Genomic DNA, 19,547 nt, shown 5'->3' with positions numbered 1-19,547 from the left:
CCTCACCGGAGTGGCCGCCCCAAGCACCTGCTTGTCAAGCTGGTGCCTGGAGCCGGCCCTGACTTCACATTACACGTTATTACTCAATATTTGAAGTGCTTTTCTTTAATTGAAAGAAGTTTCATTCCAGCCCACAGGTCGTGCTCACTATAAACAATGGTTCCTTTGTCAGGATGTCACATTCAGTCCCAAAAAGTGAAATATAAAAAGCTTATTTCTTATGTTTCCTTACTGTGTTTTTACTTCAAACTGCCTCAGTGATGTATGCTACAAACATTCCTCCCTTGAAAATGCCAGTAACTAGCATCTTCACACAGCCGTGGTTTTCAACCTTTTTTCATTTTCAGACCCCTAACAAATGTAGAATAGAGATGCAGATCCCTTTGGAAATCTTAGGCAGTCTCTGGACCCCCAAGGGCCCTTGAACCACAGGTTGAAACCCACTGTTCTATGGTAACAACCACCCTTCGTGGACCCCGAGGCAGAAGTCTGCGGACCCCCAGGTGTCTGCGGACCACGGGTTGAAAACCATTGGGATAAAGCATTCCGTATTTCCTGGCAGCAGGCAAGGGGAGGCAGTGTTGTGTGGTGGTTGAGCCTGGGCACAGAAGTCAGGGTATCTGGAGTCCCCGCCTTGGACAAGTCACTTCCTGATACCCACCTTTGCAGCAGGCTCTAAGATAGAGAGCCGGAAAAGCACTCTGCGCACAATGTTATTCTTTACGCTAAAAAAGTGTGTTTTATCTATTAAAAACAAAACAACAGTATTGATAACACACATAATCTATGGATTTAGTCAGCTTTAAAGACTAATTACGATATCCCCCCGCCAGTCACTTATCACTTAAAGCCACGTTATGGCAGCTCTGTATTCTTCTGAGTACATGCAAATACGATGTATAAGTCATACCTGCTGTAGCTATGCACAGTTGCTGGAACAAAAGGTCTAGAAATGCTTTAAGAGCTATTTTAATCATACACATTTATCTTGATTTTCATCCTGATGAACGCAGCATTCCAGTTGCATTTGTTAGCACAGGCTGCTGAATGCAACTGGAGCTTTTATTATTACTTTCTAACCTTTTATCAATCACTTTGGGAGCAAAGACAGTTGACACAAACACATCATACTGAAGACTACTAATGTAGTACATCTGAGAGATTAAACAGACTTGGCAAGATCGGCTTTGATGCAATACACTATTCAAACTGAAGCAATATTGTTCAGAAACATTTTGTCCACAGAAGTCCCTGCATGGCCTGATGGCACACCACCAGCCTAGAGCAGAACAAGAGGAATGTGAAGTGCTACAGGGAACCTCTGGTTTTAGAAAGAAGAAGGGGAAAATTTGTTCCCTGTGTACCATATCCTGGAGGGTCTCCAATATAAATTACATTCAAGGAGATGCATAAGCATAGTTAGCACTGCCTTTTATACATGTAGAAGGGATGTGTACAATGCAGAAGTCCATAACAATGACTCTTAAGCGCCACACCCACAGTTATAAAAGAAAAAAAACATGCCATCTAAATATAAATTTAGGAACATGCACTGAAGGTTAAAAGTGAACCCACACCCAAGTGCACTGGTTAAACTGCTTGCCTGCACATCACAGAGACTAAACATCTTTAGCAAGTTTTAGCAAGACTAGATTTGAAAACTTGCTAGGTTGTTTCATATAGATATATAAGGAAGCAAATAGAGAAAGCATTTGCCTTCTGATGAAATTATGCTCGCTGGGCAGAAATCCTAAACAGAATTAAGTACCCTCTGAGTTTGTTGCAAAAATAACTGTCAGCTTGAACTGACACCAACTTATTTCCTTTGGTAAATAACAGTTACAGCCTCAGATCTCGCACAGTCTCCATTTTTAAAGGCATCTGGAATAGTTAATATGCAACAGTATGGCTACAAATCAGTGTTTAAAATAGAAAACTGCTTAGACAACATTTCCTTGCCTAACACAGGTGCTGCACTGATTTCTGTGTCGCTTTTCTGTAAAAAGAGGCATTTGGTCTTACCAAGATGTTGGTGCCTGAAATTTTTTATACTATAGATAATCAAACGGATCTCCAGCTAGCATTTTAAATGAGCATTATGCACATTTCTATACAGGGCACAATGTAGTACTGCCCAGATACAGATTTCCTATTCTTTAGACCTATCCGACACACCTATTCTGGAAGGAAAAATTTAACAATCCATCCCAATGCATTTACAGCAAGACCTGGGGAAAATAAATAACTTAGTGTCAGATTTTTGCTTCCTTTCATATTTATGAGTTTAGTGCAAGTCTTCAAAAGCTCACTGGCTAAAAACTTATGTCAGCCTAGAAGGATTTTTGTTTTAAATAATCACCACAAGAGTAAAAACAAATGTCACACAACAGAAGCATCAGCTACCTGCAGAATTGACCTACAGCTGCAGAACTTGTCAAAGAAAAGCAGAATAAAATGCAGGTCCCAAGGTTGTGCCACAGCGGAGAAGGAGGCAGTTTAGGAGTATAATTCCCAGGTTGCTTTTTGCAAGGTTCAACAGTCCAAACTACCAAGATTTAGTAATGCTACTGAGAGAGCGATTCAGGCAGTGTTAAGCTGCGGCAGTGAGGCAAAACTACCAGCTACTCACGGGCCTAGATGAACGCTGTATCTTTGGAGGAGGCGGCCGAGGTGGACGTACTCTTTGCTGCTGTATCAAAGTGGAAACTTAGTAATCAGTACATTAAAATATAAGCACCACACATGAAAATACCTTTGATTTTGTATCAATAGCAGTCCATGTGGACAATAGCATGTGCTTTAACCCCACTCCATACTCACCCCAACTGGTGCCAATACCTTTCAAACACAGGAATGCTGTCCTGACCAGTAAACAGAAAGAAATAGTAGAAGAGCTCTGTATTGGTAAGGGCGCATGTCTGCCTCCCAGGTGTACGTTATACCAGATCAAGCTCAGCACACAAAGCTCTCCAGATTAGACTGTCAAAATGTATTATGACTTGAGGACAATCAAGGAGCACCATAACTGGTAATTTCAAGTACTCTAGATGACATTTCAGGATAGAAAATTAGAGATTATACTATAATTGGCTTTTATTCCCTAAGATTCCATGAGTGATTTTAGTGCTCATAACATTTAGGGTACGTCACTGGAACAAAAGCCCTGTGGCACAGCCACAGCTGGCCAGGCCTTCACGGGGTCCCGGAGTTCAGGCTCCAGCCCAAGCGCCTACACAGCCCTGCAAGCTACGTCCCATGAGCCTGAGTCAGCTGACCCCGGCCAGCCATTGGTGTTTAATTGCTGTGTAGCGGTACCCAGTGTGACCGAGGCCCCGAACCAATACTGCACTTAGGCTCAGTAGACCACCTGTTAAAATCAACCGGACTCTTCATGTGCCTGAAGTTGACTACATGCTCAAGTGCTTGGCTGATCAGAGGCTAGGTGCAATACCTAAAGCCAGGAGTAGAGTGGACAGGAGCTGTGCAAGTTTTCTATATTTACTTCTGTCATTGCACTTGCAACCCCAGCCTACTGTACCAGCCCTGGGCCAAACTCGGAGCAAGAACTACTGAAGGGCAAGCCTGTGTGCTAGCTTAGTGAGGTGGACAAATAAGGACTAGGATGGAATCTGTCAGTCATCAGCACTTTTGAATGAAGACGCATGTCTCTGGAAGCGAAAGGTCAGTGTGTTAACTGAAGGTGCCTATTTTGGTCCCCTCAATTTTAAATTTTGTGTTGGCCAATTCCTTGCTGCTGTAACTCTGCTAGAAACACTCCTACTCTGCTGCTTCTGATTACGTAGCATAATAATAAGCTTCATACAAGCAAGTTTTTGTGTGCACCCTACTGTTCTGTAGAACTGAGACGCAAGTGAACCACATGAGGTGAAGCTGAATTAAAAGACCCCAAAAATTCCAAGTGCATTTTAGGGCTGAGGACTTGACAAAAATGAGAGTGGAATGTCCTTCTAGTGATTGCTCAAATGCACATGGGCTAGGAGAGAAATGAACAGAAACCTGCAATGAAGTGAATACAAGAATTTCTAGACATGTCTGCTAGGGAGAATAGCAACAATTATATCACTACCTGAAAAGTACCACACATTCTGAAGACAAGACTTCTGTCAACTATATGGAGAAAGGATACATACAGGCAGGGAGAGTCAGATTCAAAAATAAAGTCTGCTCAGACAGGTTAGTATATTTCAATGAAGACAAAGTTTCCATCACTATCTCAGCAGCAGTTCTCAACTTTCTGCTGGAGTGCCCTTTGCTCTGGGCTGCAGATGGACATCTCCTCCCCCCACACTCCCACCCACACACACTGCTCGGGCACAGCTCTGCAATCCAGCCCTTTTCTGGCGTTCACATTCTTCTGTTCTGTTCTCTTGCTCCTATTCAATGTATTTAAAAAACACATTTTGCATTTGCTGATTTTTACTTTATTGTTTGCTGTCCCAACCCTTCCCAATCAACAGAAGCCATGGGCTTGGGCGTCTTTAGTGGTTCTCAGGTGCCAGGCAACACGCACTGTCATGGGTCAGCTCCTTACATTGATAAGAGAGAAGTCTGGGCAGGGGAGTTGATGTCAGAGTCTGTCCATGCAAATGCTTCCAATAAAAGTCATCATGGGAACAAAGAGATTCTCATAGTGAGGTGACTGCTCCAGGTTCATGTAGCTTTCTATCAAAATTCATCATTCCTCTCTTCTACCCAACTCCTCCCTGGGACTAGCCTGGGGTTCCAGCCCATCTTCCCATCCCATCTGCTCGGGCTTGGAAGTGCTGCCTTAATATATTTAACTTCCTTCACAGAGCTTGGGATATTTATTTTTTTTATTAGGTTGCAGCAGTCTCATACCTTCTGCAATTTATTTTCCTATTCATATGCACAGCATTGACTACCTTAGTTAGTGACCCCCTGGCTCACTGAAGAGGAGCAGCGCTGTGTGATTGCTAGAGTATTCTTTTTATATTACTTGCCATTTTTCTACGCTTACATTTCTGTTTGCCTCCTGCATATATGTTTTGCTTTTTATTGGTGTAGAAAACTTAAAGAATAGTACATGACTGAACTGCCAGGGTGGAACAGTGATTTAGGAAATCTTAGTGTTTTCCTGATGCCACAGATTGAAGGGCGGTAGGCAGGTCAGTAATTCTATTTACCAGGGCTGTTTTAATTTAAAACAAAATTGGTTTAATATTTCTTATCTAACAAAAGTAAAAAGTCAGTCAGTAAAATGATATTAGGCAACATTTTCAATAGAAGTTGATGCTACCACTTCTTCAGAATTAGTTCATTTCACCAGCTGCCTTTCTTTACTATATTCTATTATGGAAACCCTTTTTGGTTTAGTATCTGAATTGCCTTGCAACAGCAAAAACCAGGCAAGTTTTGGAGAAAACACTGCAAGACTATGGCATCAATAGCATCAACTGAAGAGCCAGAACCAACCGTTACATTGTTAAATCTTCCGAAAACAGGCAACACCTTCAGAGGGGGACCGACCACACAGCATCTGAGGATTACCTCCTATTGAGATGATCAATACATTGATCACAGCCATTGCAAAGGCACATACAGCTGAACATTATTTGCCCACCTTTATTACTCACTTGGTGATTTTGTTGGAGAGAATGTGACAGGATTCGTTATATTACCCGTTCATATTGTCACTTGCTAACAAAGAAAGGCAATGACAATAAAGCAGGTTTAATTCCTTTTATAAAGACCTGAAAGTTATCCCTCCAATCACGCTGGAGGATACACCATTAGTTGCACCCCTTTTTTTCCTCCATGGAGTTATTAACGCACACTGTAGAATCTCTACATACAAATCGGAGAAGCATCAGAGAAGGCTTTGAAAGGAAGCACGCAGAGGAATGACAGCATCCGGGATACTCCCTTGCAGCAGAAACTGGAGAAGTTGGTGGATAGTAAATGATTTCATTTTTTTCTTCTTGCCTATTTGCAAAAATAATTTAATTCTTCCGTCTGTCATAAATCACTTAGTATTATTTCAGCATTGCCAACCCTGTTCAACAGTCACTAGTTAGATCTCAAAAAATCATGCAGATAGCTTTAAAATTATGAGATTAAAAAACAAGTAAATGTTGGGGGTTCTTTATTTGTCATCTGGCCTCTGAGTTATTAGGGTGAACTCAGGTAATGTTTTCAAGCTCTTCTCAGAGAGGGATAGAATCTTACTTTTTAAAAAATAAAAACGAGATTCTGACCTAAATCATTTGACTACAGGATCTGGGGTCTTAAGAAAAACACAAATATTGCAAGATTCATGATAAAATCACAAGAGCTGCAACACTTACTTACAGAGGTTCCCCACTGTCTGCCTCTTTCTGGCCCTTGCTCTCTGTGTGGGCAATTTACATTGGCTTTTTTAACACCATATTATGCTGGAAGCTCAAATCCAATGTTATGCCCACTATTGCCTGCACTCTCTTTCCAGCATCTTTCCTCCTTTAATACACTTTCCCCTCAGCACCAGCATTCATTCATCCTTCTGCTTTTCTGCACCTTTTTGTTTTACTCATTACATTCTTTAGCTCCTTTTCCTATTAACATTATGCACATGTGCAAACGTTTTACTAGATCAGGACCTTAAGTCACTGCTGGAAGCCAACCCAGGATGGATTCATCACTGTGTTGCCATTAGATGGCTGTTCATTTGCATTTGGTGGCCACAGCCCAGCTCCCCAGCAGACACATATCATCCTCATTCCAGGTGACACCGCTGTTACCAGTTTCACCAATGAAAGGAAACCCTGAATAGGTTACAAGAATTTTACTGTCTCTCCCACCTCTGGAGTTGGTACCTCCTATCAGGGTTGAGGCTCATTGGCAGGTAGAGTGAAGCTTGACTACAGACAGCACAGCACTTAGTAGTACTAACAGGGCAGGGAGCGTCTGGCCTGGCTAGATGTACAGTTGCTTGCAGATGAGCCAACTTCTAACTATTGGGGCTTAGGAGGAAACTTTCCCTGGGGGCAGGTTATTCCTCGCTGCCTACTGCAAGCTTTCTTGCACTTTGTCTGAAGCAGCTGGTACTGGCCTGTTTTGATGGCAGGATACTGACCGAGATGGACCCCTGGTCTGATGCAGTATGATAATTCTTATGTTCCTATGAGCAGCAGCACGGATGGACTCCAGAGGAAATCTCAACCAACTACTCTTTGGTCAAGGATGGGTGCTGTGATGCAGGTCCTTGGGGGAGGGGAGGAAGCTTTGTTCTTTCCCTAGACTACAGAAAGTATTCCATTAGAATGCTCCAAATTGCCTAAGGCTAGAACAAGGGTTGATTTGAGACAAGCCAATGCACATTGTGTGCAAGTATCATTTTTGTTCCATGAGATAAGCACAAAATCCATGCAAGTGAACATGAAAATTACCATATATATTGCTGTATAAGCCAAGAGATTCAGGGTGAAATTCAAAGGCCACAGGAGGAAGAAGAGAGGTGTGGCAGGAGAAGGGAAAGAGCAAAGCACCAAGCCTACACCAAATGAGAAAAGTAGCTTCACAAGCATGCATGACGTTTAAGATGCAAAGCACATATTTGGCACTGACTTATTATTGAAATTAGAGGCCTGCTTATATGCAAGTCAGTATACAAAGTACAGGTTATGCTGGAACAAGTTGCGGGGGGGTGGGGGGAGGAGAGAAGAGGGGAAGGAAGGGAACACAGAACAGTAAAGTACCCTTCTAAAGAAGGTGGGACCCAAATACCCCTAAACATAATGTTTCCTGAACAGGCAAAACAACACAGATGTGGAAGTTCTATTTCCAGGGGCAGTTAATTCCAGGAATAATGAAGCCACAAAACAGGCCAGCACCCACTGCAGTGTAGGTAGGACCAAAGTTCCCACAATACCTGCAAGAATGGATTAAGGCAGGATATGTGAATCTATACCTTGAGCTGGGGAGGGGGTCTCTGAACGCCAAAGTCTGGATCTAATGATTGAGAGACACCCATAAGCAGTGGTGGAGCGTAGCACAAGAACTGGGGTGGAGATGATAGTGAGCCGGGAGTTCTGTGAGCACTTTTGTAGGAGAAGGGGGCACTTTGACTGGATTGAATTCAGGCACCATTTACTTTTGATCCACCAATGAATGACTGTTCCATTCAAAGCCCCATGTTGGAAAGTCCCTATTTGTTTTCTAAACAGGTCTTATTTATGAAGTTTAATTTTAAATATAGGCTTAAGTCATAACCATTCAGCTCATATGATGAGTGCTTTTCCAGAGCTTACTGATGAAGCTTACTTTTTTGAACATTTATTTATTAGAGCTAGACAGGCCCATCAGATCATCACCAGTCCATACTTTTGCAAGTGCAGAACTGCTCCTTACAATATTACTTCTAGTGATTTATCCAGTCTAGTTTAAAATGGCTCCAGTGATGAGGTTTTCACCACTTCCCATGGCACCCTATTCTACACACCTAATAGTTCTTACAATTAAAAAGTTAAGTGACTTTAAGAAAACGTCACTTCAGCTTTAGAAGCTTTTGGTTTCCTTGAGGTTCCTCAGGAGTAAGCAGTTTATAACAAATATGTCACACCTTATAGAACTGTAACCCAAGCAATGGCAATTCAAAGCCTGGCCCCAACAGCCTGATCCGGAATTCATCTCCTTCACTTAAACACGGCTGGAAAACCAGATCGCTGTGGAATGCACGGACGGACAGACAGGGACACACACACACACACATCTGATCCCAAATAAGCTTTGTGTAAGAAAGCTTTTAATCTCTGAACCTTTCCTCTGGTCATTGTTGAGATGAAAAAGCAAGACCACATATCTATGGCAGCATGGTTTCCGAGACTTTCACACCGACGAGTAACTACTATGGCTAAATCAATATTGTAAAGCACAACACAAAAAGAACAGGGTAAGGGCAATAGAAAGTAATTGACATACAGGTCTACCAGAAGATAACAGTTATTTGCCCTTTGCCAGAGCTTCATTTTTAATGTTGATGTTAATATCTGTCACCAGGATGGGATAAGTAAGTATATTCATAGTATATGAAGATCATATTTACTAGACTAGCCTCTGATTGAAGTTAATTTGTTGATGGAGCAAAACACATTGTTTCACAGGTCAGTAGGGGAACTGGTGTTGGAATATCAACTTAATTACCTGTGCTGCATGGATGAATGGGTACAACACAGTGCATGGCTGCATTGCTAAAAAGCAGCTAAATTACCGTAGTGGGCATGTTCTTGAATGCATGGACCGCAGAGCCTTTTCTATGAAGGGAAAAAAGTCTAAATTAGGACATTCTTACTCATCTCTATTTACCAACATACTTTCTTATTCTGAATATTTTCTTAATTGTGTTGTTCCAAACATTTCTGAAGTGACAAGACACTAAGCAACTTTACAGAAAACTAATTCTAAGATGCTTAGTGGGCGTTGATTTACTAATTATTAGACAAGTCATTTTACCATAAGCTGCCTGGGAATAATTCTTAGAAATTTTTACAGTGCAAAGGGCACATATTTAAAAATGATATAGCCAAATAGATTATGAAATAACTTATACTACATCTATGGAATTTTCACAGTATAACTTTTTTTTTTCACACCAGGGAAAACTTTTTAAACAAAAAATAATTTTCAATGTGTGAATTAACAGCTGGTGAGCAGAATATTATCTCAAACTATCACTGGGAATATTTGTTACGATACAGCAGTTATTCTTCAAAAATGGTATTGAAAACAGAGCCTTTATCAGTAGATTAGAGGTGTCATTTCATTTGCAGCAACAAGTGCAGCTAGAAAAAGCTATGGACAAAGGCAGGGTGTCACTGTAAACAAAAGGAATTCTGCTCACTGGTCCATGCAGTAAGAAGTGTTTGCTCACAATCACAGAAGTTCTAATTCTAGAGGCAAGGGGAGGGGGTATGTTTAATGGATTCCACAGCAGAGTTTCTTATACATTAAATTCATGGCTGTCTCAAAAACGTAGGATGGTTTTGGAAAATGTTATTGTGTTTTAAAGACAGACAGTGGGGCAAGAGATGGACAGTTCTGAATGTATCAACACTTACTCTCTTTAGAAGGGTTCTAATATGGCGATTTTGGAACCTGAACTGGACACTCAATAAAAATGGAGACAATAACCACACTGAAAAATGTACTGAACCAAAAAAGATTCAGTAAGGAAAGTAGGTGGAATCTATGAGGCAACTGCTTTATTATCAGTAGCACATACACTATTTTATACATACTTTCGTATGCAGAGCTCACAAATTGGGATGACAGGACTACATATATTTTTAATTCGTAAGTCAGGATCAGAAATCTCTGTGCTTTAAACAGAGGTCTCCTTCCTTCAGTCACGTTAGAGGATTGGAAAGGTAGCACAAGCAAGTAAAGAGATACAGAAAAAGGTGGCACCTCCCCTTCCACCTGGCTTGTCCTAAAGATGTGCCATGAACCTATGATGAGGGAGAGAAAGAGTCGCAATTAAACTCTCTCATTAGCTTAATGAGAGGGACTGAGAAAATTCCCTTGGTTAATGTTTCTAGCCAGGCAGCTCCCACTACAACAACTGGAGAGGGAAGTGAACGATTTATACAACCCTCTCACTCCTTTGGCAATACAGAGAAAAGATCACCACTTTGTGGGCCCGTAAGCGTGCTTGGCATGACACCAACATAGGTACCTCCAAAGTGACAGTGATCAATAAAGCTCTTTCGAACATTCCACATTATCAAACCAAGGACCCCAATCAATGTCCAGAATGGCTCCAGCCACCACGAGACTGTTGGGAGCCCACTCACTGAGATATATAGGAGGGATTTTTTTTCTCCTCGACAGAACTGGGTTTTTTTAAACTTTGTTTTTTATGATCAGTCTTCCCTCAACTTAGACCAGTACGATCCACCACAGTGGAAGCCAAAGGATCCTTTCTTCATGGCTTCTCTAGGATGAGAGGGCCACAAGCCTTTTCCCAGGGGAATCAATGGCAAAGCACACAAGCTACACCCATAAATCCCACGCTTTGCTAATCCTCCCAGAATAGCTGGGAGTTTCTTTTACAGTACATTTTCATGTTTTAATATTAAATATACCACCTTTTAGACTGAGAGATGAAGCTTGAATCCGAGGATAGACAATCCAGAGAGCATTGCTTAGACCAGGGATTCTCAACCTTTTTCTCCCTGAGGCCCCCCTCAACATGCTATAAAAACTCCAGGGCCCAGCAGGGGGAGGCCTTGGGTCAGGGGCCTTGGGCATAGGTGTAGTTTGACTTCTATTGGGGGGGGGGGCGGTCAGGGGCCAGTGGAGCTAGCCGCATGCTGGGGTCCAGGGAGGGAGTACCCACCTCCTGACTCATCCCAGCCTGTTTGGGTTGGGGGGGTAGGGGCACACAACCAAAAATTATAACTTAAAGGTGGGGGGCTTAGCTCAAAAAGATTGGAAACAGCTTAGGGTGCAGGGAGGGGAATAGCTGGGGTTGTGTGCAGGCAGGGCGTAGCTCAGGGTGCAGGGAGAGAGGTACTAGGCAGGGCCGCCCACAGGATTCAGGGGGCCTGGGGCAAAGCAATTTCGGGGGCCCCTTCCATAAAAAAAAAATTACAATACTATAGAATACTATATTTCCGTGGGGGCACCTGCGGGGCTCAGGGCAAACTGCCCCACTTGCTCCCCCACCCCGGACGGCCCTGATACTAGGGGCTGTGTGCAGGCAGGGGGTAGCTCAGAGTGCAGGGAGGGGGGGTAGCTGGGGCTGTGTGCAGGAAGGGGAGTAGCTCAGGGTGCAGGGAGGGGGGTAGCTGGGGCTGTGTGCAGGCAGGGGGTAGCTCAGGGTGCAGGAAGGGGAGTAGCTCAGGGTGCAGGGAGGGGGTAGCTAGGGGCTGTGTGCAGGCAGGGGGTAGCTCAGGGTGCAGGGAGGGGGGTAGCTGGGGCTGTGTGCAGGCAGGGGGTAGCTCAGGATGCAGGGAGGGGGTAGCTGGGGCTGTGTGCAGGCAGGGGGGTTGCTCAGGGTGCAGGGAGGGGGGTGGCTGGGGCTGTGTGCAGGCAGGGGGGTTGCTCAGGGTGCAGGGAGGGGGGTAGCTGGGGCTGTGTGCAGGCAGGGGGTAGCTCAGGGTGCAGGCAGGGGGGTAGCTCAGGGTGCAGGAAGGGGGGTGGCTGGGGCTGTATGCAGGCAGGGGGGTTGCTCAGGGTGCAGGGAGGGGGGTAGCTGGGGCTGTGTGCAGGCAGGGGGTAGCTCAGGGTGCAGGGAGGGGGGTAGCTAGGGGCTGTGTGCAGGCAGGGGGTAGCTCAGGGTGCAGGCAGGGGGTAGCTGGGGCTGTGTGCAGGCAGGGGGTAGCTCAGGGTGCAGGCAGGGGGGTAGCTCAGGGTGCAGGAAGGGGGGTGGCTGGGGCTGTGTGCAGGCAGGGGGTTGCTCAGGATGTAGGGAGAGCAGTACTAAGGGCTGTGTGCTAGGCGGACTCCCCTGCAGTCCCTGTTCCCAGAGGGGTCTGCCAGCCACGGAGCCAGGTCTCCCCCCCTGGGGGGGGCTCTTACCGACTGCCTCTGCAGGAGCAAAGGGGTCTGGGAGCTGAGGAGCAGCTTCAACTTGGGGCACCAGCAGGAGAGGAGGGAACGCTGCTGCTGCCCCGCACTGCCTGGCTCCGGCTTCCCACCTCGGACCTGGCCAGGGGGCGGGGAGAGGAGATGAGGGTGGGGAGAGGTGTAGAGCTGGCCCCAGGACTGCCATGCTCTTGCCCTGCAGTGTGGGCAGTGGTGGGAAATGCCCCCCATGTCCCCAACTCTGCCCATGGCCTCAGGGCTTCTGCCCCACAGGGAGTACCAGTGCTTGGGGCTCTGGAATTCAGGCCCGCAGGGGGCGCCGGGCTTCAGCCACGGGGCCCCATGGACCAAAGGGGGGGTCTTCAGACCCCTGCTTGAGAACTGCTGGCTTAGACGGTTTCTATGGAGCATTATGATTTAAAATCAATTCTGTGTTTAAAAGTGCAATTCTATTTTAAATAGTAGACAAACCACTTTCATTACAGAGTTCAACAGGAAATGTATGAAATACTGTTTTAATTATCTAGAGAAGAGAGCATTTTGTTATGTTTCACAGAATTACACATGCATTTTTTTCATGTGTGAGCTGTGTTGAGCAGACATTTTCAGTGCATGCCCCCAAAGTAGCACGTATTCGTATACGATGTTGACAGGAGGAGTATTTTGTAGTGGTTGTGGTTAATTTGTAGTGGCATTTGTGGTTTGAAGGCTTGTCAAGATGTCTGATTACTTCCCATGCAACTAGCTCCAGTGATGGGAAAGTTCACGTGCTGTGTAAAAAAAAAAAAAAAAAAAGGGCAGCAAAAGAAACGACAGAAGAGGATGCAAAAGTGAATTGGGACTCTGGCCACTTGGTTTCATTTTTTTTAATGTAGTGTGGCCAGCTGCAGTCAAAACACTAACAACAAAAATTAAACTCCTCTTCAAATTCCATAGTCAAATGACAGATATTCTAAGACACTGCAGGAGAATGCAGTTCTGTACGCTATACGTAGTGCATGGGCGACCGGCACCTATAGAACATAAACATACTGAGAACCTAGGGCCTTCATTACCCCAGAACACACTACAACATGCTCAGATTATACCCCCAATCAATTTTATTTTTGTTCACACGCAAAGGCTAAAAGCATCACATTCCAGGCAGCTAAACCTTCAAGCCAGAAAGTTCATCCTTGGTATTTCCATCCAGTTTCTGGCCGTTTTGTTTCTGAAGAGCTTCAGTACAGGTCCCTTTCTCTGAGCCTTCCTTATGCAACATGCTTTAGCCATTAATACCTTTCAGATATTATGTTTGCAACAATGCACTAGTTTATATGGGTGCATCAGTCATGGAGAAATAGATCAGCAAAACAAAGGAGAATCCACCACTTACAGAGGGACTTTCTCACAAAGCAAACACTTCACTCAAAGAAATCTATTCTGACAGCAGTTTGCTGTATCCCCTCTATTATTACTGCAATTGTTGGTGTTTTAATAAGGGCTCTGTGCCCCACGGCACTCACACCCAGTCCAGCTTCTTCTGGATCCCACAGTGAAATCTGAATCCTATACTTATGGTATCACAGATTCCAACCCTGCATTGATAACTGTGTGGGCACAGGGGAATATCCCTAGAATCAGGGCAAGTCTATTGCCAACAGAATGCCTGATCTGTCACAAACTCAACATCCTTCTATCTTCAAACCTAACATAACTTTCACTTGTATTAACAGACAGGGAATACATTATAAAGTCAATACAGTAGCAAGTAACAGGAGAAGATGGGCTGGGAGAGAGAACAGTCTTAATTTACCAAACTGCTCCTATTCTGGGTCACTAGCTAAAACAGCAAGGAACTTTTTAAAGTCAAGTGCACAGGTAAAACAAGAGGGGAGGGTGTTTGAAGTATGAAATTGATGACAATTTTTCATAAATTCCAATGCGCCTCTTCCAAAATAGGACAAGTTTCTGCTGAGAGTGTTTTTCCTCTCTCTTTCTGATCTCCAATGCAAATGGATGGAGAGAATGTTTTAAAAATTCCTGGACCCTGGAATATATTTATTCCCATGTGTGAAAGTCTATCCATCCACTGTCTCAGCAGAGTTTAAAATCACAGCTAATAGGTTAACAACTGTTTTTCTTCTGCTTCAAATGAAGAATATCAGAAAGCTGGGGGAATGTTCGGCTTCCCAATTTGTACTGACTGCTCACAGCTACCTGCAATGTCTGTTTGACAGGACTGACATTTTGTACCGCTGTGAGATGGGAAAACGTGTGACATTTTTATTCATGGTGGCGTACGCCCTTGTAATGATCAGCCCTGGTCGATGTGCTTACTGCAGCAGCCCCTGAGCCCTCAGAGAACAAACAGGAACCGAAGGTGCCAGCAGTTCGACTGCCTTATTAAACACCACCAGGATTCTAACGAAGAGCAACTGCTGGAAAATCTCACTGTCAAATCCTCAAGGACATTGTCAACGCAGAGCTAACTGCATATATTTTTCATTTAAAATACTGGAAAATCCAGCTATGTGGTATTAAAAATAAAGAAAAAAGCCACCCCGTTTTTTGTGGGTGTGTTGTTTTTTTTTTAAGCTGGTCACTTTGTCAGCTTCTTACAGGACTATCAGTGGGCCTAATATCAGAATTCAAATCTAGGAAATCCATGCTGCCCAGCTGATTTTAAATGAATATCAGTAGATGGATACATACTTCATTATTTTTTTAAAAGCCGTTTCTCTCTAGCAGGCGGGATGCTTGAAATAAGCAGGCCTCTCATTTAAGGAATTCTAAGAACAGCACTGCCTATCTGCCGGTTTGGCCGCAGCATTTGCTGAGGAAGTCTGTATTATTAGGGCAATATCCTCTCCACCACCACAAAAAAAAAAAAGTACATTGCTTCTAAATGTGCAGCACGGCGCTTTGTAACTGTTCTACTCTGTACTAACCAGCCCTGGCTGTGAAAGGCAAATCCAAATACAGCTGGCCACACAAGCAATCACAGTGAGCTTAGCAGTTAGAAGAATGGCATGTTATATTTCACGTACTCCCCTTTTAATCTTTCTGTTCAATCCAGGGGCCCAGAGGTCAATTTAGACAGTTCTGGCCTAACTGCACATATCCACTTGATCAGTTATATATAAGAAACTTCTGGATGTTGACGTCCATTGACAACGTAAGCGAGTCATCCATAAAACCCTCTGAGCTTTTCTCAGGTTGTCAATCTAGGTGATTTGGTTAGCCTTGCATGCACGGATGTATTTATTTTATATATGTATGTATTATTTATAAAGCACAGTTGTGTTTCCATATGCCAGCAGTGAGGTACCAAGCTACTCTCTGCAAGTCATTTATGGGTCCCTCAGAGTAACAGGTCTAACAAGGAGACTGTACACAAATGTTACAGTTGCTATGGCTTGTCACAAAACCCTAGGAGGGCTGCTAAACTACAGCGTTCCTCCATACATCCCAATCCAAGGGTTATCACATTTGACTTACATGTACCCAGGGAAGTACTTTTATTCTGCACAGCACTGTAGACCAGCCTTGTTTAAAGCATTTGGAATGCCAAAGCTGGCAAAACATATAGGACCTGATCCAGAATATGCAGCTGTGTGAACAGACACCTTTGCCTCTGCTGATCTGAATGCAGGATTGTCACATTAGTCTAAGCCTGAGCTTCTATGTAATGTGAGCTACACAAACGGAACTGTTCTAGTAGCCAAGATCATAGCGGTCTTGGACTCATTAGAAAACATTGGCAACTGAGGTATGCACTGCAGCTGGTATAGGTGTACGTCTTCCTAAACAGAGAGCCAGGTCTCACTTGTCAAATATTTATACGCATGAGAAGAGCGTGAGCCTTTTAGTCAGATAATTCCTATCCTATGGATTGTCACTCCTGCAAATCTCTCACGCCGTAAAGCTGGGTTTCACCCAAGTGCATTATTTCCCTGGTGCATTGACATTATTTTCGGTATCTGCCTAAGAACAGTGTCACGATAAAACAGCAAAGGACAGTTATTCTGCAACACACACCAGATGAACAACTGTTTCTTGGCCAAGAACAGTCCTGTCCCCTTTAAAATTCTCCTCTCCTGCAGGGGCACTTCCACTGAAGAACACTGAATTCCTGTTGAAAAAGATGGGGGGGAGAGGAGTCCTTTCCTACAGAACAGGAAGAATTTTAAAGGGCCAAGACTATATTTGTATTAAACCAATAAGCACTAGGCAGAGGGAGGAGAGGACCCAACCTCTGCTCATGTAAAGGAAGAGGGAGGCCACCTTGTCCATTAGTGGGGAGGAGAGGGATGGAGGCTTGTTTCCTTAATGAAGATGCCTATTCCATTAGAGAGTTGGGAGCAGTGTGGGGGGAGAGGAGGAGCCTGGCTCTGAAACCACAGCATACAATTGCGTGAATATTCGAAAGTGAACTTGTTTCCCCCTTTGATTTCTACCTCACTGCAGTATAATTCCTGCTGAGACGAAGAGGAAATCTGCTATTGTTCCAGTGCACCTGGGTGTGAAGGGAGTTACATGGTCCGGCAAAGCAGTCTTCATCCCCTCCTCGCTTGATCTCCTTTATATTGGAGATCATCCCTCCTTCTGCTTGCCCCTGGCCTTCCTGATCCGGTTTTGCATTTCTGGAATGTAGCTGGCTTGTTCTTTTTTTTCCTCCCTGACCTCCTTACGCTGTTTAATCTTCTCAAAGAAGAAACCTGCTGCCCTGCCCCAGTAGCATCGCTCGTTCTGCACCTCTAGAGGCAGGCCATAAAGGAGGAATGAACATGCCTGCACAGCTCCCTTACACCAAATGATCAGAACAGCCTGCAACGCCACAAAAGTTTAATTGCCAATAAGAATCCAACTCGGAAGAGCATTCTGGATAAGTGGGAAGCCCATTTAGATTCACAGATAGATTGCTTTAGTAATGTGAATACCCTTTCAATTTAATCCACTATTCCTGAAATTCAGTTAAAATTGGTTCCCCAGAATGTTAATTCTTCCTAATTTGCATCAGAAGTGGAATATAATCGAATCTCTTAAATAAATGGCCACTTGACAAAAGTCCTTTGCATTTTTTCCTCCCTTTCCATTTTATTGAATTCCACCTTTTGAAAACATAAATGAAATAAGAATAATTCTATTCCAGATAACAACAATATTCCATACAACCTTGAACACATTCAGACAGTCTACGAACAATCAGAGAAGTGATTAGCGCTGCCAGTATAATTCACTTCTTGTGGAATGATGCATGAAGGGAGAAGGGGCTGAACATTTCCCGAACAGCCAATGGTTTAGTCTGATCAGCCACATCGGCCTGGGTTTGTTTTGCACTGTATTGTACCCTGCGGTGCTGTTAATGGTGTAAGCTCTGCAGGGTAGGAACTTTGTCACAGGGTGGGCTGGCCCTTTAAAGAAGCTGGAATTAGTCCCGCTTGTGCCTAGTTAAGCTACCTCCCAGATGCTGGATTTGAAACCAGGAGTCAAGTGCTAGCCCTGCAGGTCAGCTGGCCCTCATATAAGAAGCAGGCAATCGGCGGAGTCACAGGTGGAATGGCAGGGAGACTCCTGCAGGAGACCCTGGGCCTTGGGAACGGACCTGGGGGTACTCCAAAGCAGCTAGGTGGAAGATCTGGCTGGAGACCCATGTGCTGTGTGGGCAGGGGCAGAAGTGTTATCAAGAAGAAGCCGGGTTTATCAGTTCTGAGTGTGACAGTTACGCTTTGGATAATAACTCCATCCTTCAGGAAAGGGACTAAATCTGCTGCTGGTGGATGTTTTATTTGATGTGTTGGCCCCTCAACTAGGGCTATTCGATTTGGCACACCACCTACTGTACAGCACCATGAACCTGATTGTTCTATATAAACCAACACAACTGCAGAGGAGATACTGAATCATGACAATTACCTATTAAACTAATGGATCTGTTGGACCAGGAGAGATCATGGCATATCTTGACTTAGCCTGACGAGAGTGAAGGAGGCATGTGCTCAACTTCATTCCTATCTATCTCATAGAACTGGAAGGGACCCTAAAGGGTCATCAAATCCAGCCCCCTGCCTTCACTAGCAGGACCAAGTACTGATTTTTCCCCAGATCCCTAAGTGGTCCCCTCAAGGATTGAACTCACAACCCTGGGTTTAGCAGGCCAATGCTCAAACCACTGAGCTATTCATGTGGCAATAGTTTCAGGCCCACCCAGTAAGAGTTAGATCACACATCCAGGATTGCAATTTATATACACACTCATTAAGCAACCCATGACTTCTAAGTATTCAGAACCAATTAAAAATATTTCAAGCATACAGCATCCATCCTCCTGGCTGTGCTGCTGGAGACCCCAGACGGGATTATCCCTCAGAGCATCTATCACAGCAATAGCTGGCACACCCATAGCATGGCAGCTCAGCCGTACTTAGCCGCAGAGAAAAGTAACTCTAAGATGGCTCCATAGCCACCTCTGCCTTGGCGATAAAAGCCTCTACCTAGTGCAAAGTTAAATACATTTGAAATAATTATGAAAGTTTGTTGCTCAATAAAAGCTCATCAGAATTCAGAGAGATGTTAGGTGTTTCTTCCAAACCATTTGAAATGAATCAAATGGTGGAGGGAGGGATAGCTCAGTAGTTTGAGCATTGGCCTGCTAAACCCAGGGTTGTGAGTTCAATCCTTGAGGGGGCCATTTAGGGAGCTGGGGCAAAATAACCTGTGAGGGACGGTACTTGGTACATGGCTAGGAAACAACCAAGTGACATCAATCCACTTGGCAGGAGGAGGATGGAAAATATCATCCCCATTGAATGTTATGGCACATTTCTTAATTACCTGAATGGCACCTAAATACTATGGTGAGGTACCTATTGGACATGCACGTAACAAACAGGGTTTGAAGAAGCTGCACTCATCAAAGGAGCAGCCACCTCGTGGTGATCTGACAGCAGTGTGCACTAAGCTCCCCAGGACCTGCAGGGGTAGGAAAAGGAGTGGCAGAGGGGTGCTTTGGGAGGTTACGA

The 19,547-nt window shown here is 44.3% G+C and overlaps 1 protein-coding gene across 8 annotated transcripts in view; it reads right to left on the bottom strand.

The window, feature by feature from the left end:
- DENND1A (DENN domain containing 1A) overlaps positions 1-19,547 on the bottom strand; it is a 355,075-nt gene that overhangs the window by 27,317 nt on the left and 308,211 nt on the right. For 3 of the 8 annotated variants that reach the window (XM_054007237.1, XM_054007241.1, XM_054007244.1), the window contains one exon: positions 2,630-2,689. The exons of 2 other annotated variants lie outside the window; for them this stretch is intronic. In XM_054007237.1, coding sequence (XP_053863212.1) covers positions 2,630-2,689 — 60 coding nt within the window. Of the gene's footprint in view, positions 1-2,629; positions 2,690-10,191; positions 10,464-19,547 lie in introns of those variants that run through there. 3 more of the 8 variants (XM_054007239.1, XM_054007242.1, XM_054007245.1) reach the window with 2 other exon arrangements.

Source organism: Malaclemys terrapin, chromosome 17 (genome assembly GCF_027887155.1).
Source record: "Malaclemys terrapin pileata isolate rMalTer1 chromosome 17, rMalTer1.hap1, whole genome shotgun sequence".
In the NCBI taxonomy this organism is placed as follows: domain Eukaryota; kingdom Metazoa; phylum Chordata; order Testudines; family Emydidae; genus Malaclemys; species Malaclemys terrapin.
The sequence above is the reverse complement of the archived record's forward strand: the minus strand, read 5'-3'. Positions and strand labels throughout refer to the sequence as shown.